Below are 14,129 nucleotides of genomic sequence, written 5' to 3' on the forward strand. Positions count from 1 at the left end.
CGGGATGGGGAGAGATGGAGAGGAGCTGGCGTCCCAGAAGGAGGTCCGTGAGGAAAGGGGGAGGCAGGGAGGAGGCGGCTAACCGCGGGAAAAAGCCGGAGAAGGCTGTAGCAGAGGAGGTTGGGCAAAGAACCCCGAGTGGCTTGAGGAAGTGTCCAAGTTTTGCATCATGTGCCCAGTAAACAACTTGTTGACCTCTGGTCACTTAAGCGAATGCTTGCTTCTAGTTTGGGGTTCTTTTTTTCACTTCAGAAATTATAGGGGGAGGTAGAATAAAATTGAGGTGTTGTAGGGACCCAAGTGTTGCCACTTGAAAATAATGTTTTTAATGTACAGTAAGTACTGCCTGGTATTATCAGGTTCTTGTAGTACAGATCCAATGAGATTATGAACGAGCCAGTTTTACTCATATGTAAAGGCAATGTTTCTACTTTTTCCTGTCAACAATAAGCGAGCAATAAAGATAGGATCGTTAAACTGGAAGATTTGTACCCTGGCCCGGTGGCCAATTTGGTTGGAGGGTCCTTCTGTATACCAAGAGGTTGCGGGTTCCATTCTGTCAGGGCACATAACGAGGTTGCAGGTTCATCCAGGGTCTGGGTGCTTACTGGAGGAAAGAGATCTTTCTTCCTTCCTCCCCTCCCCTCCCCTCCCCACCCTATCCTTCCCTCTCCTCCCCTCTTCTCCTTTCCCTTTCCTACTCTTCCCTCCCCTTCATTCTCTCCTCTTCTCTCCCCTTCCCTCCCTTCTCCTCTCTCCTCTTCCTCTCTCTCCTCTCTCTCAAATCAATTCTACTAGTATATATCCTCGGCTGAGGGTAAAAAAAAATTGCACTGAAAGATTTTAGCCCAGCTCCATATCCAATTATGGTTTTGACCCGAGAAAGTAAACGAGAAGGGTGGGGGTTGTTGATCTCTGGATCAAGCTGACGGTTGTTTATTTTGCTATACAAATCTAGAAGCTGACTGACAACTGCCGGAGAGTGCCCTTGAAACCCTTAAGCGATTTGGCGAGACTGGGTGGGGCAATGAGTCATAGGGAACACAATGACAGGACATCTGATCGAGGTTCATATTCCCCGGCAGCCACGAAAACCAAATGGAATCGTGTTGCTGCCAGAAGGGCAAAAAAAAAAAAAAAAAAAAAAAAAAAAAAAAAAAAAAAAAAAACAGGTGGGAAGGGAAAGGGGGAGAAGCGTGAGATCTAGTGTCCAAGGCTGGTAAGAGCGTTAGCAGAGTAAAGGGACGCAGGGCTACTCCACTGCTCCGAGCTCCACCAAAAAAAAAAAAAAGGCAAACATTCCCTAAAACTCCAATATCACTGGACAGAGGAAATCACCAAGGCCGAAAGGACGGCTCTGACTAGAAAACGAGGAGGAGCAGAAACGAAGCCAAGAAAAGACGGCATTGAAAGAAGGATGAAACCGGGGAAGGCAAAAAGAACCACAACCGAGACCACGTGGTTACATTACTGGACTTCAACGGAATCAAAACAAACCTGCGTGGCCCCGCCCAGCGCCGGTCACATGACTTGCACGTGAGCGGCGCTTCCGGAAGAGCCCGTAGCTGGCTGCGGGGCTGCGGGGCTTCAGAGCTTTCCGTCCCCCTGGGACCCTTCTCACTCTCTACTCCACGTTTGGGTTTCGAGCGGAGCTGGAGCCAAGCTAGCCATGGCGGCAGGCTCGGGGGCCACCACCGCTACCGGCGCTGCAGCTGGAACTGGAGAGGAGAAAGGTAGGTGCCGGCCTGAGGTCAGGCCCTGGGTACCACCCTGTGCCAGCTGACTCTCTCGGCACCTCCCAGGCGGCCGTTTGGTCTACTAGCGTCTGTCTCAGGTCTCTCTGGTCCTGCAGCAAGCTGTGAGGGGAGTTGTTTTCTAGTGAACGTGGCTGTTCTCACGTTGTGGCATCCAGATTGTCGATCCTCGCACAGGCCCTGTATCCCCGCATCCTTACCGGTGCTGTTGCATGCCTGACGGTGTTTCGAATGTTACGGTGGGTTAAAATTAAATGTGTGAAATTGGAGCCCTCTCTTGAGGCAAATGGAGATATCTGGGGCCTCTGCGAACAAGGGTTATGAGCTTTTGTTTGATTTCTTTAAAGAGCGGGTGACGTTGGGAAGCCCATTAGCCTGGAGATCCCTGTTAGCATTTATGGAATGGTTGCTCGGTTCCTGGTACTGTTGTGGGGACTGCCACAGGACCAGAGACTGTTTATAACAAATGCCTTTTCCCAACCGAGTAAAAAGGTATAGAAAGGAAAAACAATGACTGACAAACGTGGTAACGTGAACACTGTCAGTTGTACACATTGGATGAGGTCTGTCACCTGGAGGAGAAATCCCAGTAGGGTGATATAAATGCTTCAAGGTGGGAATAGTTTGATTGGATGAGATAGTAGTAAAGGGGAGTCTTTGAAAGACAGTAGGGGGCAGGATGGATGTGATTTGGGATAAAAGTATTTTTTTTATTGCCTAAATTTTACGTATGTCTTCTTTTCCCCCAATTGATTCTCTCCCCTCCCCACCCCCCCAGCAGTTCCCACCCCGAGCCAACCCGCACTGCTACAGTGTCTGTGTCCATTGGTTATGCTAATATGCATGCATACAAGTTCTTTGGTTGCTCTCTAACCACCCCCGCTACCATTTGTCTCTAGATCGATCTATTCTTGTTCATCAAATTATGTTGACCATTATATCCCACATATGAGTGAGATCATGTGATATTTATCTTTCTCCGACTGGCTTATTTCGCTTAGCATAATGCTCTCCAGTTCCATCCATGTTATTGCAAATGGTAAAAGTTCCTTCTTTTGTATGGAGGCATAGTACTCCATTGTGTAGATGTACCACAGTTTTTTAATCCACTCATCTGCTGATAGGCACTTAGGCTGTTTCCAAATCCTAATTAGCTTTGATGAATTGTGCTGCTATGAACATAGGGGTGCATATATCCTTTCTGGTTGGTGTTTCTGGTTTTTTGGGATATAGTCCTAGAAGTGATATTACTGGGTCCATTTTTAGTTTTTTGAGGAAGTTCCATATTGTCTTCCACAGTGGCTGCCCTGGTCTGCATTCCCACCAGCAGTGCATGAAGGTTCCTTTGCTCCACATCCTTGCCAGCACTTGTCACTTGTTGATTTGTTGATGATAGCCATTCTGACAGGTGTGAGATGGCATCTCATTGTTTTGATTTGCATCTCTCTGATGATTAGTGACACTGAGCATGTTTTCATATGTCTCTGGGCCTTCTCTGTGTCCTTTCGAAAAGGTCTATTTTGGTCCTTTGCCCATTTTTTTTTTTTTATTGGATCATTTATCTTCCATCTTCCTTTTGTTAAATTGTATGCATTCTCTCTAACTTTTGGAAATTAAACCCTTATCGGAAATATCATTGGGAAATAAGTTCTTTCATGTAGTGGGCTTTCTTGTTGTTTTGTTGATGATTTCTTTTGCTGTGCAGATGCTTTTTATTTTGATGTAGTCCCATTAGTTTATTTTCTCCTTAGTCTCCATTGCTCTAGGAGCTGTGTTGGTAATGATAAGGGACAATCCTTGAACTTCATCTATACTTCTGATTCATTGATCCTTCCATTTTCTGCCTATCTGTATCCCCTAATCCAATTAGGAATGCATGTCATAGTTTATCATTATGATCTTTCCCTTGAAAATACATTATCTCTTGTCTCTCCTTGCCTTTTATTTTCTGGCAAAACCCAATCTCTGGATGAACCCAATCTTTTTGCCCTTTTTGCACCTGCACCTAACTGGATTAACTTTGCTGGGAAAAGTCCTGGATAAATTGATGACACTGCAAGATGAAAATGGTCAACCACTTGAGGATTCACTCAGTGTGGGCACAAGATCCTTCTTATCCTCTGTTTCTGTGGTGAGCCTACTTCCTTTTTCCAATGACAATTCCCTAAACTTTCTGTACACTCTCTTCATCTCCTTCTCATTTTCAGCTGATTAGTTCTTCGTAAATCAGGTCAGTTCTGCATCTAGTCTGTCAACTTTTTTCTCCTTTACTATCAGATCCTTGTCCAGGTCATCCACATTTCTCCCCTAAACCACTTCAGGCCTTGTACCCCTCCAGTCAGTTCTCTGATCAGCAGCAAAAAGGGACACTTCCTTACTTAAAATTCTTCAATGAATTCCATTGTGCTTAGAACTTAGAATAAAATCCAAATTCCTAACCACCGCCTACAAAAATCCTTGGTCTGGGTTGTGTTCTTAAGAACATCTGTCACTCACCTCCTTCCTTTACCTGCTTTTCACATAGCTGGTTCCTTAATCGTCAGGTTTCAGAGTTTGTCACCACCTGAGACCTTACTAGAATAAATCTATTTAAAACCTTCTTTGTAGTTTTCCACGACCTCTAACCCTAAATGTTCTATACCACAGCATGCTTCTTCCTTTGTTTCACTTACTACCACAATCTGCAATTACTTGTTTATCTTTACTTCTTCCATTAGACCTAAGTACCTTGAGAAAAGGACCTATGTCTGTTTTGTTCACCACAAGCAGCAAGTACAATACCAGGCATAGTGAGGACTTGTTACATATTTGTCGAGGGAATGAATAAGAGAACCCTGTGCCAAGTCCAGAGCAAGAGGGAAGAGAGCTTGACCTGGTCCAGGAACTGAGGGAGTTGGTATGAGGAGTGGTGAGAAAAGAAGAATCATAAAGGGCACCTTATACCAAGTTAAAGAGTCTGGACTTTCTATGACAATGGGAAGCCTTTGAAGAGCTTATCTGGGAGAGTAACGTGATCAGATTTAGTTTTAAGGAGCATCACTCAAGGATGGAACATAGATTCAAGGAAGAAAGACTGAAGGACAAAGTACTTAATCCCCATTAATTTTAGTTACCACTGTAAAATGCATAATTTATTGTTAAAATTAAAGATACTTATAGATCACCCAGCACAGTATCTGGCAGGAATTATGTATTTAATAAAGGTAACCATTTGTATTATTAATAGAAAGTGCTGGCATTGCCGACTGATGTTGAAACTGAGAGAAAATAAATTAGAGATATCTGAAAATTTCCAGGCTGAGAAATGACATATAAATTAGGAACCTGAAGAAAAGAGGAGGTGGTTGGGAGAGCACCGTTTAGTTTTCCTGTGAATGAATAGAGTTTAGGTTTGGAAGGATACTGCCACAGAAGATGTCAGGGGTGCAGAAGGGGAAGATGAGCTTTTATTCTTCATGGTATTCACATACCATAAGTTCATCCTTTCAGAGTGCACAGTTCACTGGTTTTTACTATTTTCACAAAGTTGTGCAGCCATCACTATTATCATTTCAGAATGTTTTCATCACACCCAAAAGAAGCCTGGTACCCATTAGCTGTCACTCCCCATCCACCCCTCTTTCCAACTCCTGGAAATCACTAATCTGCTCTCTGTCTCTATGAATTTGCCTATTCTGGACAGCCTTCCTATATACTAATCCTATATAATAAAAGGGTAATATGCAAATTGTCCCTTCCACCTGAGTTTCAACCAGGAGGTGGAACCAACTCACCAATTGTCCCACACCCTATCAGGCACCCCCCCCCCCCCCATCAGGGGTGGGGCTGGCCAGACCCTACTTGTGATGAATTTGTGAACCAGACCTCTAGTTTCATATAAATGGAATCATAATATGAGGCCCTTTGTATATGTTTGTTTTAACATAGTGTAATGTTTTCAAGGTTCCTCCACATTGTAGCATGTGTCAGTACTTCATTCCTTTTTATGGTTGAGTAATATTCCACCCATAGTGTGGATATACCACATTTTATTTATCCATTCATCAGTTAACGGGCATTTGGGTTTCCACTTTTGGGCTACTATGACTAATGCTGCTATGAACATTCATATGCAAGTTTTTGTATGAGCATATGTTTTCAGTTCTCTTGGTCATAACATCTAAGAGAGGAATTTCTGGGTCATATGATAATTCCATATTTAGCTTTTTGAGGAAACTGGTTATTCTTCATCTTGAAGTCCTAAGGAGCGGGTAAAAAGTGATCAATTTAGGTTCATTCCTGGTAAAAATGTACCATCCTGGTGCGTGATGTGATAATGGGGGTGGAGTATGCATGTGTGAGTGGAGGGGGTATGTGTGAAATCTCTATACCTTCCTCTGAAATTTGTTGTAAGCCTAAAACTTACATATTTGTAACTACTTGAATTGAAACTACTTTGTTATTAAGAATCAACTTACTTGTACACATGCATATTAGCATAACCAAAGGACACAAACACTCAGGTGGTGGGGGTTTACCTGGGGTGGGAATGGCCTGGGGGTTGGTCAATTGGGAGAAAAGGAGATTTTTGTAAAACTTTAGACAATAAGGAAAAAGAATCAATTTAAAATGTGAGTGTAAGATGTTACTTTCAGGATCACACATTGGTTAAAGCATTTAGTGAAATTAAAAATTATAATGCTTTTAAAAATATATATATTTTATTGATTTTTTACAGAGAGTAAAGGAGGGGGATATAGAGCCAGAAACATCGACCAGTTGCCTCCTGCACACCCCCTACCGGGGATGTGCCCACAACCAAGGTACATGTCCTTGACCGGAATCGAACCTGGGACCTTTTAGTCTGCAGGCCGACGCTCTATCCACTGAGCCAAACGGGTTCCAGCAAAATTATAATTCTTTAAATCTGATTCTGTCTTTCAGACTGAAGTTATTAATGTTTATTTCTATTAGGCTCTCATAGTTTTAGTTATAGCTAGGTTTATACCTTTGTGAAGAGAATGATTTATCCTTTCTACTGTTCTTTCAGTCTTGCCCGAGGAAATATCTCATTTTAGTATTGTATGGATTTGAGTTTCTATATAGCTGACCCTCCTATACTAGATTTACTCTTTAGTTAGAAATGTCATACTCTCTGTGTCATTCTTATTCTCACTTAAAAAAAAAAAGAAGATCGCTGAAACTGGTTTGGCTCAGTGGATAGAGCGTCGTCTGCAGACTGAAAGGTCCCAGGTTGGATTCCGGTCAAGGGCATGTACCTTGGTTGCGGGCACATCCCCAGTAGGAGGTGTGCAAGAGGCAGCTGATTGATGACTCTTTATCCCTCTCTCTTCCTCTCTGTAAAAAATCAATAAAAATATATTTTTTTAAAAAAGAAGAAGGTTGGGGGAGTCACAAGATTTTAAAGAAATACAAACACCTGTATGATATGATAAAAAGTAAAAATTATTATGTAGGTAAAATACTTCATGCTTGATAATGATGAATATTAGAAAAAGAATAGTATTGACTTTTTAATAGTAGTAAAAAAACAAATAATATAAAGTTTGTCACCTTTGTCATTTTCAAGAGTACAGTCCAGTAGTGTTAAGTATGTTCACATTATTGTGAAACAGATCTCCAGAACCTTTCATCATGCAAATCTGAAGCTCCCTGTCCCCCTGACTCCCACACTCCTGCTCCCATCAGGAGTTCACTCATTTATCTTTTTGTGACTGGTTTCTTTCACCTGGCCTAATGTCCTCAAGGTTCATCCATGTGGTATCATGTGACAGGATTTCTTTCCTTTTTAAGGCTGAATAATATTCCACTGTATGTGTAAATATTTTGCTTATCCAGTCATCTCTCAATGGACATTTGGGTTACTTCTGTTGTTGGCTATTATGAATAGTGCTATGTGAATAAGGATGTGCAGATATCTTTTATATAATTTTAATAGAAAATTTAAGAACTTAAATTTAATAGTTTTCAATCTTATTTAAAAACTTTCAGAAGGTGATATCAGAATAAGTCAAAAGTTACAATACAGCTCTAGCTGGTTTGGCTCAGTGGATAGAGCGTCCGCCTGTGGACTGAAGGATCCTGGGTTTGATTCTGGTCAAGAGCACATGCCCAGGTTGTGGGCTCTATCCCCAATAGGGGGCATGCAGAAGGCAGCCAATCAATGATTCTCTTCATTGATGTTTCTGTCTCCCTCCCTCTCCCTTCCTCACTGAAATCAATAAAAATATGTTTTTTTTAAAAAGTTATAATACACAGACTTACTGTAGTGGTACACTAGATAGATAGATAGATAGATAGATAGATAGATAGATAATATAATGTATATGTATATGTATATGTATACACATACACACACATACGATACACACACACACCTATAACGGTTTCATTAATCTGACAACTATTATATATACATACAGGAAACTTAAAAACCTCTGGAATGGTAGATATTAGAAATGGTAGATATTAGGGTAACAAATCATGAACATTGGGCGATGTCAGAAAAATCCTGAACACTAATGGAATTATGCAAGTACTACTTAACAAAATGACTAACAGGTGGTAAAATTTACACCAAAGGTAATTTTTCATTCTATAGTCACTATTTTAAAATATCAATACAAACTAAGATAATTCTCCTGAAACTTAACTTAATGCTTAAGTAAACTGATGTATAGTTTAAAAACCTTTGAATTTCAAGGCCTAGAAGATGGTGCCACTGAAGATACCACAAGTAGAAATGTTGAGGCTGTTATGACTTCATCTTGTCAAGCAGGTTTACCTGGGGATGACAGTTACATGCTGTCAAGGTGCTTCACAATTTATATAGCTCTTTGCAAATACTGTTGGCATGGAGTAACTGGTACATCCCTAAGCTGTTTAATTAATACAGAATAGATTGCATTCTTCTGAAAGGAAATTGTAATACTTAAATTTGTTAATTTAATGGCCCGGTTCATTGTTGATTAAGCTATCAGAAACCAAAGTAGTTTTATCTCACAACCAGCTGGTTGTCTAATTTCACTGATAGGCCTGAAATTCTGTAAATATGCTGATTTCCTACTACAGGGAGCATCCTATTGCTCTGTACTGTATAGGTTTTATAGCACTTTTCACTCATTTATTGGAACATTTAATCTATTCCAATCACTGGGCAGGTGTTTTAGTCTTTAGAGTCTCCTATTAAATAATTTCTGGGATTTTTTTTTTAGATCATATCATTAAATAGTTTTAAGATTTTTAACACTATGTTAGAGAGAAATGTACTTATTTTCTTTGAAACTGTTCTGTCAAAACACTAGACATGTTTTGGGAACTTTCAAGCCATATGATCTATCAGCTCTGATTTAAGATAAGCAGAATAAATAAAAACCCAACCCCAAACAGTCTGGTGCTTTTATTGATCTCTGTCCTTTAAATTCCTAGAAGTAAAATGTTCAAAGTAGGAATATCTTACAGCCTTAGTACTGTCAGAATGCTTCAGTGGGTTAGACCAGCCATGATTCATCCAACTTAAGCCACAGGGCACGTTATAGGAATGTTTTTAAAAAAAATTAACTTAGTAAAATGTAAAGATCTTAATGGTTTTATTCAAAGATTCATGGGCAGCATCCCATCTAGCATATAGGAAGGAGCTCCAAGAAGCTGTACAAAATTAAAGACTTTTATAGGCACAAGGAAGTGGGAACAAGGAAGTTACTAGGTAAACGTGGATTGGCTGTGGCGAGGTCATTTTCCTTTAGAGATGTCAGGGTCTATCAGCAGATTGCCTGGCCAGTACTAACCAGGTGATTCTTGATTGGTTCAATGTTCCATTCCTATGAGAGCTGAAACTGTAATTAAGTTTGAGGTTGGTGACTTGGAGCTTAACATAAGCAACTCCATTTTGAGCCTGGTGTCTTGTTATTAACAGGGAATATATGTTTATCCTTGAAAGCGATAATTTCAGAAGGCTAGATGTTTATACCAGTTATGAGCTAATAACAGTGTATTGACTATAAGAGTTAATTTTTTTTTTTTTTTTAATATCAAAGGATTCAGGAAGTAGAATTTGGCTGGTGGCTCAGTGGCACAAAGATTGACATCTTTGCATTCTTTCAGCTGACATTGCAATTTCCTGGGCTGTTCTTTTATCTCTCAAGATGGCTAACCATTATGTCTGTTTCCCAAGCCCAAGATAGGAGAGGAGGATAAGGGCAAAAAGGATGACTCGAAACTTCCAGATATATCTCTGGCCGTTCCTATCTGCAAAGCGGTCTAAGAAATGTAATTTTTCAGCTACTCCCAATGACCAGAGTTCTGCTAGTAAGGAAGAAGAGAATGATAAGTTAGGCAGGCAGCAGCCTCTACTATTAACACCTCCCCCTACACAAACCAAACCATTCCTCCGTCCCCAACAGCTCATATAGTTTTATTATCTATCAGTCGATCTAAAGCTTTCCTGCACCTGTTTATCTTTTCAGCTTGTGTTATCTCTCCTGAGATTTTGGTGCCAGGGTAGTCCCTCAGTTTTAATTCTCTGCTATCAGGATTTTGCAGTAGAAAGAGCCCCGGACTTGGAATCAGGAGTGAGACCTATAGTTTCAGTTCATCACTGGGTGTGTTGCCCTTTGATATCTGAGCTTCCATTTCTTCCTTCTGGTAGTGGTAATAAAATACCTTCTCTGCCTTTGTAGAGGGTCACATGTGCATTTTTACTTTAATGTATATAGAACTATGTGGCATATTTCTCCATCTTTACCGTCTCTGCCTTCCTCACTGCCACTTCTTGTTCAGGGTCTTGTCATCACACTTCTCTCTTGGCTATTGCAATAGTTCTCTGAGTCAATTCCAGTCCTTACAACTCTATAGATTTCTACAGAGCCCTCATTTTTATTGTTACTGGACATATGCACTGTGGGGGCAATATTTAGTTATACTTTCTACTCTTAGACACTAGGTGTATAGTTTCTGATTTATTTTGGGGAGTAGATATTTTATATGTATGTATATACATATACGTATTACAAATGTATATCGTATGATTATTCTGTTAATAGCAAATTCCTGAGTGAGTGGGTGGTTCTTTGAGACTTCTACTTCATTGTCTCAGTTATTTCTCAAAGGATAGTTCTAATTTTTATGCCACAGATGAGAGAGTATTAAGAATGTATTAATAGCTTTTCATACATAGTCTAGCAAAATTTTAAAAATATATAATAGCCCTAACTGGTTTGGCTTAGCAGATAGAGCGTCGACCTGCAGACTGAAGGGTTCTGGGTTTGATTCCAGTCAAGATCTTAAGCCTGGGTTTCAGGCTCCATCCCCAGTGTGGGGCGTGCAGGAGGCAGCTGATCAATGATTCTCTCCACTGATGTTTCTCTCTCTCTTTCCCTCTCCTTTCCTCTCTGAAATCCATAAAAATGTATTTTAAAAGTTGTTTTTAAATATAATAAAAATACAGCTTGTCCATTTTCATGCACATGGAGTCTGGCCCTACAAGTCCTAGAAGATTTGGTGCACTGCAATCTGGTAACTTTGTATGTATAGGCCAGTATGAGTTCAGACCTTAAATGTGCATTTATCATACATGTCAAAAGTGGTAAACATCTCAAGGAAAGATAGAAACATTTTTTTTATTCCTCGTAACGTCCTGTTTTCTTTAACATGGTACTTCAAGGTAATTTGAAGATAAAGTTGGGGCCTGGCTTGTGTGCCTCAGTGTTTGAGCATCGACCTATGAACCAGGTGGTTATAGCTCGATTCCTGGTCAGGGCACATTGCTGGGATTGCAGGCTTGATCCACAGTATGAGGCATGCAGGAGTCAGTCAATCAATGATTCTCTCTCATCATTGATGTTTCTTTTACTTTTTTTTTTTCTTGTAACAGCTTTATTGAGATATAATTCACATACTACACAATTCATCTATTTAAAATGTATAATTCAATAGTTTTTAGTATATGTAGAGTTGTGCAACCACTCATCTACTTTCTATTTCTATGGATTTGCCCTATTCTGGACATTTCATATCAATGAAATCAGACAATGTGTGATGTTTTATGACTGACTGACTTTCGCTGAGGATAATGTTTTCTTCAAAAGTTCACCTATATTGTATTGTGTATTAGTACTTTGTTTCTTCGCTCTTTTTTTTTTTTTCTTTGTTGACTAAGGTATTACATATGTGTCCTTATTCTCCCCTTTCCCTCCAACCCCCAGTCATGCCCTCACCCCCCTGGTGTCTGTGTCCATTGGTTATACTTATATGCATGCATATAAGTATACGAATCCTTTGGTTGATCTCTCCCCTTTACCCCTACCTTCCCTCTAAGGTTTGACGGTGTGATTGAAACTTCTCTGTCTTTGGATCTATTTTTGTTCATCAGTTTATGTTGTTCATTTTATCCCACAAATGAGTGAGATCATGTGATATTTATATTTCTCTGACTGGCTTATTTCACTTAGCATAATGCTCTCCAGTTCGATCCATGCTGTTACAAATGGTCAGAATTCCTTCTTTTTTACAGTAGCATAGTATTCAGTTGTGTAGATGTACCACAAGTGCTGACAAGGATGCGGAGAAAAAGGAACCCTTGTTCACTGCTGGTGGGAATGCAGACTGGTGCAGCCACTGTGGAGAACAGTATGGAGTTTCCTCAAAAATCTAAAAATGGAACTGCCATTTGACCCAGAGATCACATTTCTAGGAACATATCCCAAGAAACTAGAAACACCAATCAGAAAGGATATATGTACCCTTATGTTTATATCAGCACAGTTTATAATAGCTAAGCTTTCGACTCATCATTGATGTTTCTATCTCTCTCCCTCTCCCTCTCCCTTCCTCTCTGAAATAAATAAAAATATATTTTAAAAACATAATAAAGATAGAGTTGGGGCTTTTTTTTACATCGAGACCTAAGAGTGTCTCTCCTTCCTCATGCCATGTAGTCCCCAGCTCTTCTACCTGCCCTTACCTCTCTAAGCTTCCATACCGATTTCCTCCCCACTTGGAAGCCCTGAGTATGTAGACCAGTGGTTCTCAACCTTCCTAATGCCACGACCCTTTAATACAGTTCCTCGTGTTGTGGTGACCCCCGACCATAAAACTACTTCATAACTGTAATTTTGCTACTGTTATGAATCATAATGTAAATATCTCTGTTTCCCAGTGGTCTTAGGTGACCCCTGTGGAAGGGGTTGCAACCCACAGGTTGAGAACTGCTGTCAGGGGTCACCTAAGACCATTGGAAAACACACATTTACATTACGATTCATAACAGCAGCAAAATTACAGTAATGAAGTAGCAACAAAAATAATTTTATGGTTGGGGGTCACCCCAACACGAGGAACTGTATTAAAGGGTCATGGCATTAGGAAGGTTGCGAACCACTGATGTAGAAGGTGACACACTGTTATCAAATGTCAACTGCTGAAGGCTTAGAGCTTGCTCACTTTCATCAAGGTTTTTAGGAAAGGATTCTGAGGTTTTTTCCCTTGTCTAAGAAAGGAAAGGAAATTGACTTAAATTTTCATTTTCTTTAAAAGCAAGTCTTACAGTCGGACAAATTACTCAAGTTCCTCAATGAGTCCTGCCCCATTCCTCATTCTTTTATCAGAAAGTTTATAAAAAGTTGGATGATGGGAGAATTTGGATTAGTTATGAGCTTTACTAATTTTTTTTGAATTAAGTGTAATTACAGATTACATAACTGAAATACAGGATTTAGCTGATTCAGAGAATCATAAATACATGTTTTGGGGGTCAAAGTATGAAGCATTTTTTTTTTTTTACCTTTTCCAGAACACTTTCATCTTAACACATAGTGATGGATCATGAGAATTCTTGCTTTATATTACACAGTGTTTTACAGAGTATCATACTTTAATAAGATATTAGCTGGTAAGCACATGTAATAAATAACTTCAAAATGCATTGGGTGTTTAACTTTAAAGCATGCCTTTAACATTTATGTGAAACGTTTTTGTACTCATTCAATAGAAATTTATCTGGCTACTAGGTAAAGCTAGCAATAAAACTACTGGTCCCCAATATGTTTAAACATGTCTTTAAAGAGAAATTTACTTATTCTTTTATTTAGCAAATACTTATATTTACTATCCTATCCAGAATTAACATTATATAATTCTGTGGAATTTATTGAAGTACTCAATTCTTAGCACCTATACTTTTTATAAATGCAGTTGAAGCCAGTGATTATTTTTTTATTTTTACAAATATTTTATTTATTTAGTTAATCCTCACCCAAGAAATGTTTTCCATTGATTTTTAGAGAGGGTGAAACATCTATGTGAGAGAGACACATCGATTGGTTGCCTCTCACACACACCCCAACCGAGCCTGCAATCGGGGTACATGCCCTTGACCAG

General features: G+C 39.7%; 1 protein-coding gene across 4 annotated transcripts in view; it reads left to right on the forward strand.

Annotated features, from left to right (window-relative positions):
- The first annotated feature begins 108 nt into the window (after positions 1-108).
- HSPBAP1 (HSPB1 associated protein 1) overlaps positions 109-14,129 on the forward strand; it is a 41,231-nt gene continuing 27,210 nt past the window's right edge. Inside the window, exon 1 of one of the 4 annotated variants that reach the window (XM_084871665.1) lies at positions 109-1,733. In XM_084871665.1, the coding sequence (XP_084727791.1) occupies positions 1,670-1,733 (64 nt within the window). In that variant the 5' untranslated portion in view covers positions 109-1,669. The remainder of the gene's footprint in view (positions 1,734-14,129) is intronic. The other 3 variants (XM_084871664.1, XM_084871666.1, XM_084871667.1) reach the window with 3 other exon arrangements.

Source organism: Pipistrellus hanaki (assembly GCF_964339955.1).
Source record: "Pipistrellus hanaki genome assembly, chromosome: 2".
Taxonomy (NCBI): domain Eukaryota; kingdom Metazoa; phylum Chordata; class Mammalia; order Chiroptera; family Vespertilionidae; genus Pipistrellus; species Pipistrellus hanaki.